Source organism: Eptesicus fuscus, chromosome 13 (genome assembly GCF_027574615.1).
Source record: "Eptesicus fuscus isolate TK198812 chromosome 13, DD_ASM_mEF_20220401, whole genome shotgun sequence".
NCBI lineage: Eukaryota > Metazoa > Chordata > Mammalia > Chiroptera > Vespertilionidae > Eptesicus > Eptesicus fuscus.
Window position 1 is genome coordinate 75,754,061 of NC_072485.1, and position 22,059 is coordinate 75,776,119.

General features: G+C 52.4%; 1 protein-coding gene across 2 annotated transcripts in view; it reads left to right on the forward strand.

The window, feature by feature from the left end:
- The window catches only part of ABTB2 (ankyrin repeat and BTB domain containing 2), a 141,068-nt gene that overhangs the window by 84,259 nt on the left and 34,750 nt on the right, over positions 1 to 22,059 (forward strand). Inside the window, exon 1 of one of the 2 annotated variants that reach the window (XM_054725764.1) lies at positions 11,835 to 11,882. The exons of the other annotated variant lie outside the window; for it this stretch is intronic. Within the exon in view, the coding sequence (XP_054581739.1) occupies positions 11,852 to 11,882 (31 nt within the window). The 5' untranslated portion in view covers positions 11,835 to 11,851. Of the gene's footprint in view, positions 1 to 11,834; positions 11,883 to 22,059 lie in introns of those variants that run through there. 2 annotated transcript variants of the gene reach the window in all.

The following is a 22,059-nucleotide window of genomic DNA, read 5'->3' on the forward strand; positions in this document are numbered from 1 at the left end:
TGAGGCCCATTTAAAGACCGTCTCAGAGTGCGGTGCTGGGCGGGAGGGGGGGACGGGTACACAGGGTGTGGGGCAGAGGAGGACTTTGCATAGGGAAGTGGCATAATCAGGATTGGCCTCCAGGTTTTACAGGATCCTTCTCTTGGTTCTGTTGGGAATAGAGCACAAAGAAAGGAGCAGGAAGCCCATGAGCAGTAATGGTCTCTTGGACCAGGTAGTATCAGGGACCACAGGAGATGGATAGGAAGATAGGAAGATGGAAATCGACCTCCTGGGGGAGGACCGGGCATTTCTGGGAGGAGTGGCCTGCTCTGTCCCATCCTGACCCTGCTGCTCAGGTGCCCTGACCCCGGGGATGCCCCGGCTCCCTGCCAGTCGCCTTGAGAAAGCCAGGAGGGCTCAGAAAGTCAAAGGCGGAGTCTTTCTCTCCACATAAGATGAGAGCCACAGACATGCAGGGGAGCTGGAGCTGGCCTGGCTGGGGACAATGGTGTTTCCAGGATTTTATCCCTTTGGCTGGAGACTTGGTTTCACTGGGTCTTCTTTCGGCTTTTGCAGTTGTCACATCCTTTCCCCATGGGCAGCTGCAACTTAGGGCAGGAACTGGGGATCCCGAACAACCTCTAAGAGGGTGCCCTGGCTTCTCCACTGCGCAGGCTGGGTCTTCTTGGGGGGCGAGGGAGGGGCGGGGAGAAATGTCCCCATCTAAGCCAGCCTGAACGGGGCAAGTACAGATTTACATGAATGATCATTCCAAGGGCATGTTATGATCATGAGAACACTCATAAATAATTCGGTAAAGGAATTTATAGAGATAACAAGAAAACGGTTAGAACATCAGAACGCCCAGCTATATCAGGAGGGTGTCGTCGTCGTGGTAATCAGTATAAAACAGCCAATACTGAGTGGTTACTCCGTATTCGTCAGCCCATTTAATCTTCGTAGCAGCCCTACAGAGGGGGTGATGTGGACTCTAGTTTACAGATGGGAACCCCTGCACCCCCCCACCTCCGCCCCAACACACACACACGCATGCAGATTCAGTAACTGGCTCAGAATGATTCAGAGGTAGCTGATCTGTCCCCAAAGCCCCCTGCTCTTGGCCATGACTCCGCAAGTTAACACTAAACAGCTTGCTTCCCTCCTACAATTTAAATGATTTAAGTCTTGGTGTTTACATTCAACTTTCTCATAAACTTGAGGATCACAGATAATCGCTGCCAAAACATCTCCACGGCAGGGAGAGTCCGAGTCCCCGAGGGGAGGGCTTCCCGCGCCGGCCCGTCTCTGACATCTGACAGCCCGAGAGGCAGAGGCTGTCCAGAGTGATTAAGGCAGAGGAAGGTGCTAATCCATCACGGGGAGGCGCTTGCAGCCCTCGGGAATTCGTTCCTCTCCCCCTCCTCGGCTCTTTGTCTCTTTACCCTCCCAGCCCTGCCAACAGGCCTGATGCATCCGCATCTCAATCACTGCCTCTTCCCCTAGAGACCAAGGCCTGGCCTTGGGCCCTGAGGCCTCCCGGAATAAATCAGTAAATTAAGGGGAGGGGTGCAGGGGAAAGATCAAAAGAGAATGGGTCCTCCCTGCTGCCCGCTACCTATAATCGGCTGCTTACTCCATCCTGAAGACAGAAAAGGGTCCTTGAAGGACGCTGCCCTCAGGGAAATCTAGGCGGACAAGGCCCTTCTCCAGCCCCAGAAATGAGCTCTCTGAAACCCAGCAAACAAACCAGCCCAAATCAGGAAGAAGGTTTTTTTCATAAAAAGTCCATTTCGCCAAGTCCTGCTCTTTCTGCCCTTCGCACAGGCCAGAGGTAGAAGACAAGTGTGCATTCGCCAGACTTTAGATCAAGAGCAGAGCAAGGAGAAAATTTCCATATGTTCTCGGTCATTTCAAAATGAGTTTTTTTCCATTTCAGGTGAAGAGACTGTTCCAAATGACCTGTTCTTTCAAGGGAAATAACTCTATTTTGATTCTTTGTGTCCCGTCGCGTTTACCACCGTGCCCCCCTCGCCCCCGCCCTTTTCTCTGCCCTCTGTCTCTTTTCCCATTTTTAATCGCCCTCTGCCAGCAAGCATCTCCAGGGACGCCCCACTGGGGACCTCCTCGCTTCTGGTCATTGCCCCGTGGGCACTTCTTTCCCCTCTGGAGGCTGGCCTGTCCCTGGGCCTGGGCAGCAGAAACCAGATGCTCCTTTTGCTCTGGCCACACAGCTCTCCTTCTGTTCAGGGCTCTGCTCCTGGAGGGTTTGCGACGGGAAGGGACAGGCTTCCCTCTGCCCTCCTGGCTCTGTCTGTTACCTGGGCTGCAAAGACTGTTCCCTTACCTAACCGCTGACCTCCTGCAGCTAATTAGTGCCTTTCGCTGGACTGAGCAGCCTGGATCAGGAAAAGCTTTGCAAAATGGCAATTAGTGATGGATTGCTTGTCGCTGCTCCCCAGGAGTGCTGTCAGCAGGACCCGTGGTTTGTGGCTTATAGGCAAAACGGCAAACCGGTCCATCCCCTCTCTGACCGGGTCCTGGATGACTCAGATAGGCAAATCCTTCTAGGCAGGTGGGCTCACAGGCACCAGGTCCTTTTGATCTTCCGCTCTGTCGTCTCCTTCCTGTGGGGCTGGTTGAATAAAGGCTAATTCATTAACTACGGGAGGGCCCAGCATCTTTCTCACCTGATGGTGACAACAGAGAGTCCCGTTTATCGGTTTATTGAACTCTTGCCATGTGTCAGGCATTGGGCTTAGGGCTTTATGTGCATTTGACCTTTCAGCTGTCACCATACCCACTAGAGAGAAGAAACCATCTCCATTTTACAGATGGAGAAACTGAGGTCCAGAGGTTGCATAACCTACCCAGGATCACAGTCCAACAGCCAGTTGATAGCAATCATTTCTTTCCCCAGAAGACATTGATCGAGCATCTGCTCTGTGCCTGCCATTGTTTAGGCCAGTGATGGCGAACCTATGACACGCGTGTCAGCACTGACACGCGTAGCCATTTCTGATGACACGCGGCCGCATGCCGAGGATGAAACATTTGCTGCTCCTGAGGATGAAACATTTGCGACTAGAGTCTTGGAGTTAGTTTTTTCCTCAAAGTGACACACTACCCGAGTTATGCTCAGTTTTTTGGCGAAGTTTGGCACACCAAGCTCAAAAGGTTGCCCATCACTGGTTTAGGCAACACCCCTGCCCGAAGGAGTTTGCCATGGAGGAGAGTGCTGGGCAGGGAACATCGAGGCAAATAACTAAACAGCAATCTCTGGGTAAGAGCTTCAGGAGGACTCAACGGGCACTCTCCAGGGCACAGCCCGGATTCCCAGGGCTCTCTGAGGCTGGCAGGAGCAGGGAGCATTACCCTGGAACCTGGGGCCTCCTCAGGCAGTCCGTCACCTGAGTGGCCCCAGCGCTTAGCAGTTAGGAAATGATTATGTGCAAAGCACCTTGGCCTGGTTTTCTGGGAGGCAGAGCCAGAGCTGGCCCTGCAAGTGTTCCCACGGTGCTGGCACTTGGCAAGAGGAAACTGCATCTCTCCTCCCCGTGGGCGAACCAGCCCAGCGCCTCCCTGGGTGTTCATAGGCCTCACCTCCGGAGTTAGTACTTGGTCTTGTTATCAGTGAAAGTAACCCAGGACTCTCCCTTCCCGGATGGGGAAGCCCTGGGTACTTTACAGTGGTTCTGACTTCTGGCGACAGCCTCTGTTCTAGGTAGGCCAGGGAGGGGACAGCCCAGAGGTTCTCATTAGCAGCTATTACTGGTTTCCCCCTGAGATGGAGCCCCCGTCTCTTCCCGCCTGCCTCCCTGAGTCAGAGCTCCACAAATAGCTCCTCGGCGTGATTTCACTCCGGAAGCTCTCCACCGCCTGACTCAGGGCCGCTCTGGGCACCTCCCCCGGCGGGGGGGGGGTGGGGGGGGGGCGCTCTCACCTGCCCCCACCGCCCACCGCAGGGGAGGGGCTCGGGGAAGGGGAAATCCCTTACTGGGACAAACAGAAAGCCAAGGAAGAACCTGCAGCCCCGCCTGGCTCTGCCTCAGGTGCTCAGGGCCTGCCAAATCACTGGACATCTGAAAGGCAGGACCGGCTTCAAATCGGGCCCAGTTCCCATTTGGGAAGTAGAATACTCCACAGATCTTCCAGTACATGGTTAGCCAAACATACTGACCTGAAAAAAAATATCCACAAAATTCTTTTCTCTTTTCTTTTCTCTTTTAAGGACTTACTTATCCATATTTAATAATATTTAACCAGACTTTTTATTTTAGAATAGTGTTGGATTAGGAAGTACAAATGGCCAGATTTCCATGGGGGCTAAAGGGAATTAGGAAAGTCCACGTGGTGTTGCTGGGACATTCTTTTCTCTTTTAAGGACTTACTTATCCATATTTAATAATATGGTCCAGTGTTTAGGTGGAAAATAATGTTGTTATGATCCTATCTGTAAAAACAACAACAACAAACTGGTATGTTAAATATATGCACACAAAAGACGATTGAAGAAAATATATACTGTATTAATAATAGTTATCTTTGGAGGCGAGATTGTAGGAAATGTTTTTTTTATTCATTTTCCCTTTCTGGTTTTAAAATAATAATCATACGGAGAACAGACTGATGGTTGCCAGATGGGAAGAGGGCTGGGGGCTGAGTGAAAAGGGGGAGGGATTAGGAAGTACAAATGGCCAGTTATAACAACAGTCATGGGGATGTGAAGTGCAGCACAGGGAATATAGTCAATAATATTGTAATAACTGTGTGTGGTGCCAGGTGGGTACTAGACTTAGCTGGGGCGGGGGCGGGAGGGAGACCACTCTGTAAGTTATATAAAATGTCTGTGCTGTACACCTGAAACTAATATATTGAATGTCAGCTGTAATTGAAAAACAATTTTTTCAAATGAGCTAGGTGGGGGGTGGATTATATTTACCTTTGTAATCTGGAGAAAGGAAAAAAAAAAAAAGATTTGGGGGAAAAATCCTAATGAACCAAGGCCAGTGTCCTAAAGGCTGTCAGCCTTGTTAAATGCCTAACAGCTACTCAAAGGTGGCCTTTAAATGCATGAAGCTAATGGGGTGGATGACTCTTCAGATACCAGCTGCCTCCCTAGCCTCGGAAGGAGGAAGTCAGCTCCACAGGGTCTCCCCTCCTGGGCCCCAGCTCACCTGTTTGCTTGGCCATTACGTCTTTTAGACCCCGCACAGTGCCTGACCCCCAGGAAGGGCTCCACAGGAGTTTTCTATTTTGAGTGGCTGTGTACATGAGTAGATACGATGCCATCAAGTGTTACAAGTGCTGTGTGAGGGAAGTGTCTGCAGATTTCCATGGGGGCTGAAGGGCATTAGGGAAGTCCACGTGGTGTTGCTGGGACATTCTTTTCTCTTTTAAGGACTTACTTATCCATATTTAATAATATTTAACCAGACTTTTTATTTTAGAATAGTGTTGGATCTACAGAAAAGTGGCAAGAATTTGACAGCAAGTTCCCAAAGACCCCATGCCCAGATTTCCCTATCATCATCATCTTACATTTGTCACAACTCCTTAACTGATATTGAACTAGCATTCACACTTCGTTAGGGTTTCCTTAGTTCTTACCCATGTCTGTCTGTCTGCCCAGGATCCCATGGAACGTTTAGCCGTCCCGTCTCCCTCGGTTTCTCTTGGCTGTGACAGCTTCTCACGCCTCCATTGTTCTTGGTGAGCTTGATGGGTTGGCAGAGTACTTGCTGAGTATGTGGTAGGATAGACTTCAGTTTGGGTTTGTCTGGGGAGTTTCTCGAGATTAGGTTGGGATTATGGGTTTGGGAGAGGAAGTCCACAGAGGTCAGGTGCCCGTCTCACCTGGCCGAGGTCACGTTTGCCCGGCTTCTTTACCGGAAAGATACTCCCCCCCACCCCACCCCCTTCTGGCCCTTCCCTTCCTTACTGAAGTCCTTTGGATGAAGTCACTTTGCACATCCCAAACGTCAGGGAAAGGAATTTATACTCACCTCCCTGAAGGGGGATGCATCTAGGTCAGTGGTCGGCAAACTCATTAGTCAACAGAGCCAAATATCAACTGCACAACGATTGAAATTTCTTTTGAGAGCTAAATTTTTAAACTTAAACTTCTTCTAACGCCACTTCTTCAAAATAGACTCGCCCAGGCCGTGGTATTTTGTGGAAGAGCCACACTCAAGGGGCCAAAGAGCTGCATGTGGCTCGCGAGCTGCAGTTTGCTGACCACGGATCTAGGTAAATTAGTGGGGTTATTTTATATGAAAGATTTGATTGGTTATTCAATCAGTTCATCATCATTCATTACATGGATACATGGACATTTATTTTATACTTTGGGTTATAATCCAGTACTTGCTATTTATTTTATGGCTCAAATTGCTCCAGCTTGGGCCATTGAGAGCTCTTTAAGTTGACCTCTGCATCCCTTGCCATGCCCCATCGTTTGGGGTTGTTGTTGTTTTGTTGTTATTGTTGTTGTTGTTGTTGTTGTTGTTTGAACACTCTCTTACTTTTGGGCACCACAACATGCTCATCTTGTATATTCCTGCCTCATCTCTAGAACCTGCCATTTCTCCAAGGGGCTTTGGGTTCATTTATTGGAGAGTGATGTTGGAAACCAGACCTGGGCCTGAGACATGCTCATTGCTGCTAGGGTATCCAGGACATTCCTTTTGCAAGAAATTTTTCAGAAACTAGGGAAAGAAGAGCCAAATATATACTAAAATTCTGTGATAAAAATAAGAGGGAAGGAGCTAGAAGAGGCAGTCAAATCAGCAGCTTTAGGTGGACACCACGCAGGGTCCTATAGTCCCTGCCTTGGGACAGGGTGGTGGTGGTGGCCACAGATGCTTTAGGGAGGGAGTTATCATCATCCAGGGGTCCTGAGGGGACAGGCTTCCCCATCATCCATGCACTAGACCTTCCCTGTCCACCCTGCGGCTCCAGGGACCATTCTTAGCCTGCCCTGTGTTCCGGGCACTGTCCTAGGCTCTCACTGGGCCCTCACAGCACCCTGTAAGGCACTATAGGTACCGGTGGCCCATTTTACTGCAGAAAGGCCCAGGGCTTGTCTGGCAGCCCTGGTGAGTGGCTGGCCCGGCGTTCAAACCTCAGTGTGGCCCTCGGATTCTCAGCTGATCTGTGCTGCCCCTGGTGTGGTCTGAGAACTTGTGAGCTCCGAATGCAGGAGTGGACTGTGGTGTCCCCAGGTTCACAGGCCCACCCTCTCCTTTCTCTGATCAGAATGGTCGTCACAGGGAAATGTAAAAGGTGTGTGTGTGTGTGTGTGTGTGTGTGTGTGTGTGAGGGTAAAATATGGAGAATGGGGTGTGACTATTGGGCACAGGGTTTCTTTGGGGGGATGATGAAAATATTCTGGAATTAAATAATGGTTATGGTTTCACAATTCTGTGAATACACTAAATACCCCTGAACCGTACGTTTCCAAAGGGTGAACTTTATGACATGTGACTTACATCTCAATGTAAAAGCACACCAACACTGACCTATACATGCTGGGCCCAGATTCCCCACCGTGGAGCAGGGAAGGGTGTGGGCTCCGCGGCTTACCAGCTGTGTGATCTGGGCAAGCTGCTCACCTCTGCGGTGTCAGTTCTTCCGGTAAAATAGGACACCATCTCCTCCCAGAGTCCTGGGGACACTTTGCTCTGACCCCAGGCTCCTTCTCCGAGTCCTCCCCTCGCCCGCTCGCTCAGGAGGCGGTTGGTTTCCCTTACCATTGCCATGGGACAGCCCCTCCATTAAAACGGCCCCTTCCAGAGACTGGGCTCCGGGGTGGAGGACAGAGGGATCTGCCAAGCCATTTCCAGTGTTTACTTGAAATAAAAATCCAATCGGCGGTGGCTTCTTCTAAATCTTGTAGTTAATGGAAATGTCACGGGGCTTCTAAGCGCAAAGCACTCGTGTAGCACGTGTGTTTATTTCTCGGACGGACACTTTCTTCTCTGTTTCCTTCTCCCACTTCCCTCCTCTTCTCTGTCTCCCTCTCTTCCTTTTTAAGGCAAAGGAGGAGGAACCCTGGGGGCCAGCAGGGTGGGCTCTGCGGTCTGCAAACCCAGGGAGTCCGAGCTGTTGTTTACAGACTTCCTGGGACCCTGCAGACCACACTTCCGCGCTTGGTCCTCTGGACCAGGACCAGGACCAGGACCGCGCCGGGGAGGGCTGGGCTGGGAGGCCAGACGGACATGCCCTCCCTCCCTCTGTTCTGCTCTAATGTCTGCGCCAGAGCAGCCAGCGCCCGCCCGGCTGGCCTTGACCCTGGGGCGTCTGCCCTCCCGGCGGCCGTCTCCTAATTCCCTGTGGATTGGAGGAGACTGTGTCCCAGATACGTTTGTTTTTTGTTGTGTGTGTTTGTTTTTTTTTCTTTAACTTGTAACACCATCTGAAGCCAAAGCCATTATTTTGCTTTGCTTTAATATTGAGAGTGTCCAGTTTTTACAAAGGCTTAAAGCTCAAATACGTGTGTGTTTTCTGAACATGGATTTTCCTACTTACTAAGCATCTACCAAGTTCACGGAACTGGAGAGAGAAGATGACAGTTACAGCTTCTGCTCTTCGTAAGCTGGCCATGTAGGGAGAGGTTGTCGGCAGCACTGACCCTTCCCTCTTGGAGCCCGAGTGCCCCGGGAGAGGAACAGAGGGCCAGGTGTGAGACCACAGTGAGCCTATGGGGACGGGGCACAGACAGGAGCACCCTCTGTGCCCGGCACTGCCCTGAGCTCACATCCGTGTTGTCTCCGTTGAGCCTCACTCTTGCTCTCTGGAGTAGGTGTTATCCCCATTTTATAGATCTCCGCCTATAAACTGAGGCTGAGAGAAGCCATGCAGCAAGTAATGGAGGAGCCTGCTGATGCTCACAGTCGCTGCACTGTGGTCAGAGGAGCCACTGGGAAGAAGGTGGTGGCCAGTCACTGGGCAGAAAGAGGAGGGGCAAAGATGGGGGAGACACCAGGGTTGCGGCTGCAATCCTGAGCCTTTCAGAATTCAGAAAGGGGGGTGTGGACCATCCTCTTTTCTTCCAAGGAAGTCGGGATAGACATATACACCACACAGTCCAGGGCTGTGCGTGAGTCCCAGGCTCTAGATTTAAGGGGGTGGGGCCCTCACGGTGGGACCGTGGGGTCGGCTTACTGGTATGGACACAGGATAGGGGGTAGAAGCTGCAACATGACGGCATTGAATTAAATAAGAACGTTCTAGCAGTCGGAGCCACACATGGGCCCTCTTACGGGGAAGTGAGTGCGTGTTCAATGGGACTGTGCCCTCAGAGAGCCATGTTAGGTGTTGTGCGGAGTGTCAGAGCCCCGATCAGAGGTGCCATGTGCACTGGGGGTGGGGGGTCAATATAGATAACACAGGGCAGCGGATAAAAGATGGGCCGTGGGTGCAGAGTACGATGGGGGGCTGTGTGGGTTCTGCAGTCCTTCCAGACTTGGCTGTATTAATACACGGTTTGTTCTGCTCGTGTCCTTGGGGGTAGGAATTGGGGAGGTGTTATCTGTGTTGTTTGAATGAAGCCCTAGGATGGAGACCTTAGCTTCTGAACCTTAGCCAAGAAGGTTAAAAGGTTTTGATTCTTTCTCACCTTCGCCATCTGGCAGGCGGCTCGAGGGGTGGACGGTCAGATCTCCGAGGTGACATATTGCTTCCGCCTGGGTGTAATGTGGGGCATGCTGACTGGTCAGTGATTCGGGTAATGAGACACGCCGGGGAGTGAGAGACCACTTTTTTGTGCACCGCGCTCACCCAGCCTCCACCTGCCAGGCACGACCCCCCACAGGGGCACCCGCTGCACAGCAGAAGTGACGGCTCTGAGAGCTAGACCCAGAACGGAGGCCACCCAGGCAGGAGAAACACCCCTGGAAAATAAGGTTAATCTGCCCAAGGCATGAGAGTGTATGTGAGTGTGTGTGTGTGTGTGTGTGTGAGTGTGTGTGTGTCTGTGGTGTGTGTGTGTGTGTGTGTGTGTGTGTGTGTGAGTGTGTGAATGTGTGTGTGTGGTGTGTGTGAGTGTGTGTGTGTGTGTGAGTGTGTGTGTGTGGTGTGTATGTGTCTGTGTGTGAGTCTGTGTGTGTGAGTGTGTGTGTGTGTGTGAGTGTGTGGTGTGTGTGTGTGAATGTGTGTGAATGTGTGTGTGTGTGTGTGAGTGTGTGTGTGTGAGTGTATGTGAGTCTGTGGTGTGTGTGTGTGAATGTGTGTGTTTGAGTGTGTGTGTGAGTGTGTGTGTGGTGTGTGTGTGAGTGTGTGTGTGAGTGTGTGTGTGGTGTGTGAGTGTGTGTGAGTGGTGTGTGTGTGAGTGTGTGTGGTGTGTGTGTGTGTGAGTGTGTGTGTGTGTGTGTGTGTGTGGTGTGTGTGTGTGTGAGTGGTGTGTGTGTGTGTGTGTGTGTGTGTGGGTGTGTGTGTGTGAGAGTGTGTGTGTGTGTGGTGTGTGTGTGTGTGTGTGAGTGTGTGTGTGTGTGTGTAAGAGAGTGTGTGTGTGTGTGTGTGTGTGTGAGTGTGACTGTGAGTGTGTGTAGGGGAAGGTTGCACTGGCAGCAGCCTCTGCTTACAGTGGTGATTGAGGGGGGAATGTAAATAGAACTGGGTGCCTCAAATAAAGAAGTGAGAAAAGGATGAGGGAGCAGAGGATTTCGCGGTGGCAGCGTGCCTTCCCCTCTGTCAGTGTGCAGCTCAGATCCCAGGAAGATGCGGCCCAGCTGTCTTGGAAGGACATCCCCTGTCTGCTCTCGTCTGGCCTGCTGCCCGCGGCCTTCGATCGGGGAGGGGGCCCGGGCAGGGGCTCTGCCCCAACAGGCTGATTCAGTGTTTCCACTGGGTCCCGAAGCGGTCTCGGTGGGCAGATCACACGCCAGCCTCGTAAACTCACTCTCTGCTTGTCCGTGTGACATTTACAGCCCTATGGGGAGCTGGCTCTTTAATGAGCCTAATTTGAGACTGTAAGTGGGAGTTTGTAAAACAAACAGCGAGGGGATCCGGCCAGAGCCCAGAGTTGCCGTGTAAGCACACAGGGTCACATCCAGCTCTGCGGGCAGACGGAGGCGAAGGAGAAGCCTCCCCCTGGGGCCCGCGGAGACGGAGCCAGAGACCTTCCCGCTTTGGTTGTGGGAAGCCCCGGAGGGGCCTGGCTTCTGCCGGGGCGGGAAGGACTTCTCTGGGCCCGGCCTGTGGGCAAGGCCAGGGCACGGCGGCGGTGAGGGGAAGGCCGCGTGCTCCCTGCCCGGCCCACAGCCAGCCCCGCTCCCCGAGGCCTCTGAGAGGGAGAGGCGGTAATCCAGACACCTGTGAGGAAACCCCCACATCTTCCTGTAGCTCTGATTCCATTCTGGGGAGACCTGGTTTTCAAATGAAGGACGAGACGGAGGACACTGCTGTTCCAGGGCCTTCCTTGTTAAGGTCACCCCTCTAACAGGCCCCAGGTGGAACCCCAGGGGTTCCTCACCGCCCACGTGATGCTTAGGGCTTGCTTTGACGGGTGGGCTCTGTAACCTACCCTCTCATCCCATTGCCCATAACTGGGTTGCACCATGTGAGGGAGCTGGGGGAAGGGGGTTCATGTCACATAAGCTTTCCAGGCAGGATGCGAGCTGTCGGGCAGGTAGGAGAGGGAATGGCCCTGGGTAGGCCACTGAGTGCGTCACCACAGTTTCAAGTCTCCTGTGACTTCCTGTATCTTAGCAGAGAGGTCCTGGCGTCCTTCAAGATCCTGGGAGTGACGCAGCGAGGTTCGGACTGTCCCCATGCTGGGAACGAGTGTACGGCGGGCACCTCCTTTCTGCCCGTGAGCCTCCTTCTCCCTTTCAACTCCCTCCCGTGCTGGGTGATGTCGCTCAGCCATGAGATGACCGGGGACCGCTGGCATCTCGTGATCTGTAAGGTCCCGTTGGGGTTCTCGGAGGGAGCGGGGCTTTCTGACACATCCTGTTCCTTTCCCTCCCTTGCCCATGAAGCAAGCCCTCTCTGCAGACTCCTTCAAACTCCTCGTACCTTCTGCAGGCTCCTCCTCCAGCATTGGTCAAGGTTGCGCTTTAATTCGGTGCGTGTTTTTCCTCCCCTCTGGAGCGGGCTCCTGGGTCTTCCCTCTGCATCCCCAGCTCCGCGCTCCAGGTAACTAAAGAGCGTTGGACGAACCCTTGGCGAAGGGGATGAATGATGGGAATTGCAGTGAGAAAATTCCCATAGCCTTCTCAGAGACGTGTTGCGAGTTTGACGCCATCCGTCAACCTTGACGCCGAGGGTCCCAGGCCTGGGAGGATGTGTTCTCTGTGTATCGGGTTTGCTAACTGCCCCCTCTCTGTGTGCGGCAGGCGGGTATGCGCGAGTGCGCGCCATGTGAGTTACGAAGGGGGTGATGCCACCTCTGGGCCCCAGTGTCCTCAGCGCACTCAGTGCTGGGGCGTCTGTTCTGACCCAGAACTCAAGGCACGAATTGTACAACCCCCCCACTCCCCCGTCCCCCTCTTCTGGGTGAGTCCCCTCTTGGAGCCCGATAGATGGAAATCTGCTGACTGCTTCAAGTTGACCCAGTTTTAAAGGTGGTCAAACATGGCTTCCACTTATTTAGGCTTAAGAAGGATCTCTTAATGAGTTTTCGTTCCAAAACACATAATCTGCTACGTCTGTCTTTGATGTGTAAGTGCTGAGTGCTAAGCGGAAAGGAATGAGCGGCGTTATTGAAATGAGAGCCCACGCGGCGGCCTGGGTGGGTTTGGGGCTGTGAGATCCACAGCAGAGAAGGAGGTGTGACCACCTCAGTGGGCTCTGTAGCCTACCCTCCCGCCCCCTTCCCACACGGCTGCCTGGCTTCTCTGTCTACATGTACCCACGGCCCTGTCTCTCAGCTGCTTAAGCCCCTGCCGTGGGTCCTCATGGCCCCCAGAACAGAGTCCCAGCCCCTTAGACGCTGTGGCTGGCACCGTCCACCCTGGTCCCTCCCGGGAAGCCTGTCAGGCTCCCCCCATCACCCAGAGCCTCTCCTCTCAGTCCCTGCAGGAACCTTCCTTGGCCACTCAGCCCAGGTGGTCCGGCTCAGAGACCCTTCCGCTTGGACTGACCCTATCGTAGTCCGTGCAATATTGAGTTGGCTGGTGAGCTGTCTGTCACGAGATGGCAGACATCACGTTTATGTCCCCAGAGCACAGCCACTTCTGGCACATTATTAGGTCATCAAAATAAACAGCTATTGAGTAAATGAGTGAGTAAATGACTGCAGAATAAATGACCCATCTGTGCTGAGTAAAGCATGGTTCTCTTTTTTTTTTTTTTTTTTTAACTGATTTCAGAGAGGAAGGGAGAGGGAGAGAGAGAGAGAAACATCAATGATGAGAGAGAACCACCGATCGGCCACCTCCTGCGTGCCCCCAACTGGGGACCAAGCCTGCTAACCCCGGGCATGTGCCCCTGACTGGAATCGAACCCGGGACCCTTCAGTCTGCAGGCTGACGCTCTGTCCACTGAGCCAAACCAGCCAGGACAAGCATGATTCTTTACCAGCATAGACCACAGTGGCCTTCAGGAAAACAAGAGGGTAGTTTGGCCTGGGTCCACCTCTCCCTCCTGAGGCTGATGAGTAACTTTATAGGGTACCAATGGCTTTATCCCACAGCCACTGGCCCCGGGACTCAGCACGGCCATTTAAAGGACAGTTCCATTCACTCCACGCTTTCTGTGTGTCGGGTATTTTGCCAGATGCTTACTTTTCATCCTCAGCCCTCTAAATCAGGAGCTATTATTAGGCACCAAGACACAGATGAGCGAATTTTGGCTCAGAGAGGGTAAGAAACTCGTCCAAGGCCTCACAACTTGTAAGAGGCAAAGCTGCGTGTTGAACCCTCACCCCTCTGACTCATGCTGTTAAATCATCTGGAGCGTCTGATGGTCAGAGCCCTGTGAGGTGGAAACCAAAGGCGCCGGAAACAGGTTCTGCTTGCTAGAAGGACTCCAGCACTGTGCAGTTCCGACTAATGCATTCGTGTTCCGTTAATAGACACCTGGCCATCTGCCCTAGCCCTTGTGACACTTACCTTTTTTAAATGAAAACCCCCAAGGAGTTTCTTGTGCTCCTTGTGGGTGCCTGGGCTCATGGACCCCTCTCCTGCCCTCCGGGCTGGCAGTGTGCCCACTGCTCAGTTTTTTCTTGCCAGCAGCCTGCTCCCAAGCCTGGGGTGCCGCTCAGGAGTCACGCCCAGCACGAGCTCGGCTTCCTCTCCCACCCCCTGGCCCACCTGTGCTCCCGCGCCAGTGTTGGCTGTGGGAGGCTCCTATTCTGTGCGTGGTGATTCCTACCTGTTCTCGGATCCAAGCACGTGGCAGCCGCAGCGGCCACTGCAGGGGTCGGAGGTGCAGGTGGCCGCGTGGCTGCGTCATGATCACACGGTCTCGGTGCAGTGAGCACACAGCTGGGCCCAGAGTTGGCAAGATGCCATGGGAAGTCCCACTGCTGATGCAGCCCCGAGCCACCCGGAGTCAGCGCCCCCACTCCCCACCCCCCACCCCCGCCAGGTGAGGGGCTGCCTCTCAGAAGGGCCAGTTCTTGGCATGAGGCCTGGGACAAAACCTCACCTCCTGGTTAGCAAGGTAGAATGGTTTCTGCCCGGGTTTCTGCCAAAGAATTACCCTTGTCCCTTATCTTTTTTAGTAGTATTTCTATAAAACAATCAGATTTTCCTTATTTGCTTCCATGAGCCTGCAGTAGTTGTAACAATGCTTTTACTTTTATTAAAACACATTTTTCATTTGTATTGAGACATAGTTGACGTATAGCACTGTAGAAGTTTAAGGTGGACAGCATAAGAACTTGACTTTCATAAATCATTATTTAATCAGTAGAAAACAGGATGAAGAATAATGGAGGGGAAAACTCATCTAAAATTCTCCCATGAGAAATAGCTATCTTTTATGGTCGATGGATTCCCATTCTGGGCTCTTTACAAGTAAGTAGATTATAGTGGTGTTTTTTTTAACATTCCCTTGTTTATACATATAAAAATTTAATTTCCAGTAACTAATTATCTGCCATACTAGAAATTGTGGACATTTCCTTTGCTCTGAAGAAACATCCTAACATTCTCTTCTTCCTCTAAATATATCATTCCCATCCCCCCATTTCCCTTACCATAATCACTTTTACTACACCAATATAGCTCATTCACTTACAAAGGTGAGGAAGCATAGTAGTTCAAAACCTTTTTCTAGCCCTGACTGGTTTGGCTCAGTGGATAGAGTGTCGGCCTGCAGACTGAAGGGTCCCAGGTTCGATTCCAGTCAAGAGCACATGCCCAGGTTGAGGGCTCGATCCCCAGTGGGGGGCATGCAGGAGGCAGCCGATCAATGATTCTCTCTCATCATTGATGTTTCTATCTCTCTCTTCCTCTCCCTTCCTCTCTGAAATCAATAAAAATATATTTTAAAAATTCTCATCTGAGGATATTTAAAAAAAAACACAAACCTTTTTCTAATGCTGGCACCGAGGGAACCATTCTTACCTTGTGGCTGTGTGCATTGGTGGGGAAAAGCCCGATATTTTAGGATGATGACTTTAACTACCCATCTGTCTCCATGCTTACATCTTCCATTTACTCTGTGTGTGTGTGTGTGTGTGTGTTTTGAATGTGTTGTCTTTATACCATAGTGGTTCAAGGTTGCCCTTGGCTCACAGGAATCACTGTGTGCACGCGCATACACGCACGCACACACACACACACACGTTGAGGATGACATTTGACAAAGGACCATAGTCACATGGTGGATTTCCCTTCTTTTAAGAGGCAGCAGTTCTCCAACACTGGCTTCCTGGTCACTCAAACTCCTGATGTGTTACAGCAATGCTTTGGAAAGAGGCCACCAGAATCTCTTAAAAAGTGTTCTAAGCCCCTTGGAGATCTTTTCCCGCGGGAAAGAGCTCAGTAGTTGGCCGCGTGCTCCCTGCTCCTCGCTGCCCAGTGTTGTGGCTGTGGCTGGCTTTTCCAGAGTTCACCTGTAGGTTTCATTTCCTGACATTGATCTCCCTGGTTACTCTGGCTTCATTTCACTCTCTTGCAGGGAGAAATGGCAGTGAGCACACTGTGTTTTATTCATAGGTCTTTCTTCAGAAAAAAAAAAAATAAGCAGCAATCTGTGATCCCTACTACTTTGTTCTTCTCCAGGCCCCGTATTCACCCTCGACTGACATGTACTTTCATTAAACAAATCACCAAATGCTAGGTCCCAGCATTTGTAGTGGGGATTCTGGAGTCACCCACCCCGGCCCGCTTTGTTGGGCTGCTATACAGCGTTTCAGTGGCCCCCGCCCGCCCTCTAAATCCTTACCTTGCTTGGAGCCCCTTGAGAACTGGGAGAGCCAGCCCTGAGGTCGGAGGTCAGAGGGGCTGCCAGTTGGAGAGGAAAGAGGCAGCCCCAAGACCAGCTCCCCAAGCAGGTCCACCCCCATCAGGCCCGAGACGGCCAAGGATTCAAAGGGAGGTGGAGCCCAGCCCAGTAGACGGGTGAGGTTTGCCTTCTCCCACCTTTTTAAAGAGAATGGGGTGCTGCCAGTGAGCATGTTGCCTTTGCGATCGCCCTGGGCTCTCGGGCCCGGACTCCCTGGCCGTCACAGATGTGCATTGCTGCTTCCTGTTTCCTGGTGAGCGCTCCGCCCTGGGCCTGACCTAACTGAAGACCACCTTCAGCGCACGGTCTTTCTGATCGCTTCGCCAGGGTGAGGTGTCCCCAGAGCTCGGTTGTGTTTGCTTCCCACTTCCTGACCTTCAAGAAGGGGGAAGTGCAGTGCTCATCGGACTGGGGGTGGGGGTAGGGGTGGGGGTGGAGGAAGTGTTCTGTCCCTGGGCTCGAATAGGGGGAGCCCCATGGGAGGGGCAGTGTGGTGCAGAGGTTACCATTGTGGACCCCAGTGTCGGACAGGCTGGGTCTCACTCCCGCCTGCGCCCTTTGCTAGCTTTGTGCCCTTAGCCCATCTAAACCTCAGCGTCCCTCATTGGTAAATAGGGCAGTAATATGCCAGCTACTCGCTAATAGTAATAGTGATAAAACCACTGCTGCGGTCTTTGTGGCGACTCAAATGCCAGTTCCTCCATTCCTGGCATAGAATACTACTAAGTGTGTGCTAACCCCGCTCCATTCATTAGGAACCCGCAGTTAAAACCTGCTTCCCACCCTCAATTTAGATCCCACCCCACCCTTCTCCCTTCCTCCCAACATTTTCTCCTCATTTGAACTCTTGGGTCTCACAGTAGAGTGGTCCCATGCTCTATTATTCTTTTTTTTTTTAATTTTTTAAATGTATTTTTATTGATTTCAGAGAGGAAGGGAGAGGGAGAGAGAGGTAGAAACATCAATGAGGACAGAGGATCATTGATCGGCTGCCTCCTGCACGCCCCACACTGGGCATTAAGCCCACAACCCGGGCATGTGCCCCGATCGGGAATTGAACCTTGACCTCCTGGTTCATAGGTCAACGCTCAACCACTGAGCCACGCCGGCTGTGTTCGATGATTCTTGATGAATCATTTTTACGTGGATGATTGACAGCTCACCAGTCAGGCATATTTCATTCCACTTCCAGGCTTTTCTTCTTATTTCCTTCATCTCCCCCTTGTCTCAACGCCCTCCCCCCAACACACACACACACCCCAACTTCTTTGGATTTAGAGTCTCAGGAGAAATTCCATTCAGTGAGGCTGTTTGAGAATCAACAGCCTTTCTCTTTCACTTGGGACTCTCTGAATAATATCCGCACTTGAAGTTTTCAGCACTTTGTATGACTAACATGCAACCGAGCATTAAACGTACTATATATAAAATCCCAGATCAGAGAATGGAAACGCTTTTTTAAAAAAAAAAAAATTTAAAAGACTTGGATTGTGTGGGCTACTTGGAAGCCGTTCAGTGGGGCAATATAATTTTTATTTTCAGAAGCTTATGGATTGAACCCCGCCCAGGCTTCCCGCTCCTAAGAAAACTGGCAGGAGACGCCCCGCCAAGCTTCCTCACCAGGGCAATAAAGGAGTAATCCTCCGCATCCCGGTTGCATTCTAAGGAAGCAGGAGGCTGGCGGTGGCCTTTGCTGTCCTCACACATGAGGTTCCCTGAGCTGGGGGTGTCCGGTGAGGGTTGCGGGGGGCAGAGGTGGGAGAGGGTGCTAGCCACGCAGGCTTGCACAGGTAGCTGGGCCCACTGCAGTCACGGTGGCCCAAAAAGAATGTTCCCAACTCTGGGGACAGAGCAGCCGGTAATGGTATGTTGAGTTGAGGGGACAGTTCTGTTACAGTCTTGATGGCTTTTGATGGCTGCTCAGAAAAGCTGAACTATAAATCGATCCAGTTTTCACACACACAAAAATATTTTCTTTACATTTAAAATTGTGTGCGAGTGGGGGGGGGGCGGTGTTATAGCTGTGGGGAAATTAAACCGTAGGAAATGGTAATAACAAGATCTGGCCTATTGGTTCCTGTTGTTGACAGCTCAGAAGGTAAATGATGGGATGAAGAGGGTGGGGGCGTGCAGGGGCAGACATTAGAGCTAGAGCACACAGGAGCCAGGGGGAGAGTGGGGTCCCCATGCTGCAGAAGGCCTGAGAAGCCATCGAGTCAGCCCCCATGCTGAACAGAGGAGAGAAGCAAGCACGCCTGTCGTTGCTAGGGCTTTCGGGCTAAGCTCTGCTTCGGAAACACCTTCGCACTCCAAGTCCGGTTTGTCAGCCCCGTGTGCAGCCCATCTGCTTCTGGCTGGGTGCTGGCTTGGAGAAGCCAGCGTCTCTACAAGCTGAAACCCAGGTTGAATTCCTGGTTGGCAACCGCCAGCAAGAAGGCGGGGTTCCCAGGGTTCTGCACAGGCGGGTCCCCATCTAACTCACTGGCGCCCCCTCTGGGCGCTGGTGGAGAATCACCCGGGTTGTTGCTTTTCCAAGCCCAGAGCTGGAGCCGGGCCCAGGGGCCAAGGCTGGGAAAGCAGCTGGGAGAAAAGGAGGAACGCCTTCAGGTGTGCACAGGTTTCCCCGCTCGACTGGCTTCCTGGGAGGTGCTGGGGATTTCCCCGTTTACTGGCAGACTTATTTTCATTTCAGAGGAAGAAATGAGCATGACATCTGTGCTTAACTGTGGGAAGGAGTTTGAGCTTCTTCCTCGGGGCAGTGGGGAAGGCCTGGAAGAGGGCGAGCTCCAGGGGCAGGTGGCCGGAGGGAGGAAAGGGTGGCAGGGGCGGGCGAGGCAGGCGGCCGGCGGGGAGGCTGCCACAGCAGCCAGGGGGGCAGGCGTGGCCGGACTGGGGCACAGCAGGGACAGGTACTTGGAACTGTAAGGCAGTAAAGGAGCAAGACTCTGTTGATCGCGTGGGAGCAGGGAGGGAGTTGATAAGGGTGATGACTCACGGGTCTGTCGTCGGACAACTGGGCGGATGTGGCGCTGCACTCGCTGGCGGTGCTCGGGGAGGCACGGGCCGTGGAGGAGGCAGCGCTTTGGGGAATGAGATAATGAGTTCCCAGATTCAAGGGTTGGGCAACCAGGCTGAGGAAAACGGAGTGAGTGACGGAGGAGGATGGTTCTGTGTCCACACTGGGAAATGGAGAGGCGTTGCGTGCGGTCGGGGCACACGGGGGCGGCACGCTGTTTCCACGGGAAGCCTGGGTTTGTGGGAGGAGGCAGAGGGTGGCTGGGACTCCATCTCACTGTCCTGACCTGAGCGATGCGTGTGGGGTTCTCTGTAACTTACACAGCTCAACGGGGCTTGGTTGGGGGTGTCCTTTTTGACTAATAAAGGGGTCGAGGGAAACATTCCAGCATGCTTTCTTTTTCATCATGACTAACTAAAATAAGCAGTTTTTTTTCCTAGGGGTTTTACTAAATAATAATAATTAAAAAAAGGCCCTTTTCCTTTTTCTTGGAATCTCTTTTTACAGAGACTTTGCCCTGGGTCCGTATCACACAGCTGGGAATTGTTGGGGGGCAAAGAAGGCCTCAAGGTGTTAAGAAAATTTAAAGCAAATATCTTGCATCTCCAGTGAGAACTTCTGAGGAGCAGGCTTATGTGGGAGAGAGAAGAATTCCAATTGACATTAAAAAAACACACACACACACACAAAAAAACAACAACACACGCTTTCTTAAGGAGCGGGTCTGGAAGACAAGCTGTGGGACTGCTGTAGAAAGAACAGAGGCAGTAGGAAGACAGCCTTCTCTCTCTCAAGTTTCAGGGGAGACCTCCAGGGACCTTGGCCAGAGGTGCCTGGGGACCCATTAGAAGGAAAGTCATATTTCTGGGTCTTCAAATTTATCAAACCAAGGCCCAAACAGAACCCCTCTTTTTGCAAATATTCCAGTGCAGTTTCACTAAAGGACACGGGGGCCAAAGAGCAGCATGCCGTTTTATTTCAGAAATCAAGAGATTGACATTTTAGCCCCAGGTCAGTTTCTGACCCTCAATAACTTCGGGCAAGTCGCTTAACTTTGGGGGACGTTGGATTTCTCATCCGTAAGATGGGTAGGATGGGTACCTCACCAAGTCTTGGGGGGGATTCTATGTGATCGTGCAAGTAAGTTATCACAGTGCCTGGCATAGAGTCCGCCCTCAATAGCAGTCAACATTATTGAGGACAAGACTGTCAACCAGGATGACTGCCCTACCAACCTCGCTGGAGGAATAAGTTACTCGAGGAATAAAGCGCTTTGAGGAAGTGCTTCTAAGCCTCTTTCTTAAGAGCAAAAGGTACTACGTAGAAGCGGTGATGTTATTAATTATTATTATTAATAATCGGTTCATAATTACTGTTGCCACAGTATTAAGTGAGAATCCCCGTGGGTGGGTGATGACTGGGAACATGGGACCTGTTATTAATGGAGCTGCCAGCTCCTGTTACTAGATCCATTGACATAACATTTCTCTCTGGGAATCCTTTGACAAATCAGCTGAATTTCCTATCCCCTTGCTGTGAGCACTGCAGATGTGATCCACATGTCCCCTGGGTGGTTTCTGGAGATTAATAACAGAGAGGAGCGGAGGAGCCCTCCTGGTGTCCGGGCTGTCCGTGGGGTTAGCTCAGGGTATGTGCGCGTGTGATGTTCTCCCTGGCTCACTTGTTTGAATGCTCCCAGCTTTTCCTAACGGGCACTCAGCTGTCGGGGAGAGTTTCTGCTTTGGAATAGGGCAGGGGGAACCCAGTCATGCCCTCCTCCGCCTCCCACGGGAAACAGCTCTGAGGAAGTGCTTTGCCAAGTCAGTGAGCCGGATGTGACGGGAGGGGCCGCTGCCATCCAAAGGGGCAAAGGGAGATGGGCAGTGCCTAGCGGCAGTGAGGCAGCAAGGAGGGCAGGGAGCCGGGTCAAGGGAAGGGCAGGCTGGGAGGGCAGGGCTGACCGGCGGCTGAACCGAGGAGTGGTCAGGATCCGGGGGAGGGGGAGGCCTGCCATGTGCGTTTGGCCCAGGAAAGAAACACACAGGGCTCAGCACGGGGGTTCCGGCGGGTGGAACGGGCAGTAATAACACCGCAGCGTTGCCACATGCACAGGCCGCCGAGTCGGGGCAGCCGAAGGAGAGCTGGGAGGTTGTGCGCATTGGGTCTGGGGTCGAGTGTGCATGACCTAGCATCGATCAGACCCAGGTTCGAACCCCAGCTCTGCTACTTAGCCGACAAGCTGTTCAATTCTCTGAACGTCAGACTCCCGGTGTGTAACATGGAGATAGCAGTGCCTACCCGGTGGAAAGGAACATGAGTGTGTGAGCAAAGCCTGCATCTCTGAGCCACACGCTGTCCCCGTGTCCACACGCAGCAGCTCAGTTCCCCTTCAGGGCCACGCTGCCAGCTGCGCACGTCCCTCATCCCCAGTTAACACGCGAGGGGTCGGAGGCGCAGAGAAATGAGGTGACCTGCCCCTGATCACGCCGCCGGGTTAAGTGACAGAGCCCAGCTCCGCGGCCCGGTCTCCGCCGCTCCCCTGCACGCCCCGCGGCCGTCGTCATGCGTTTCTGTGGGTTTAGGGTAGGGAATTCTAACGCGCATCTGGCCACATCCCGGGGGCCTCCAGTTATCTCAGGGAATTTGAAGACATTTTCTCAACACTG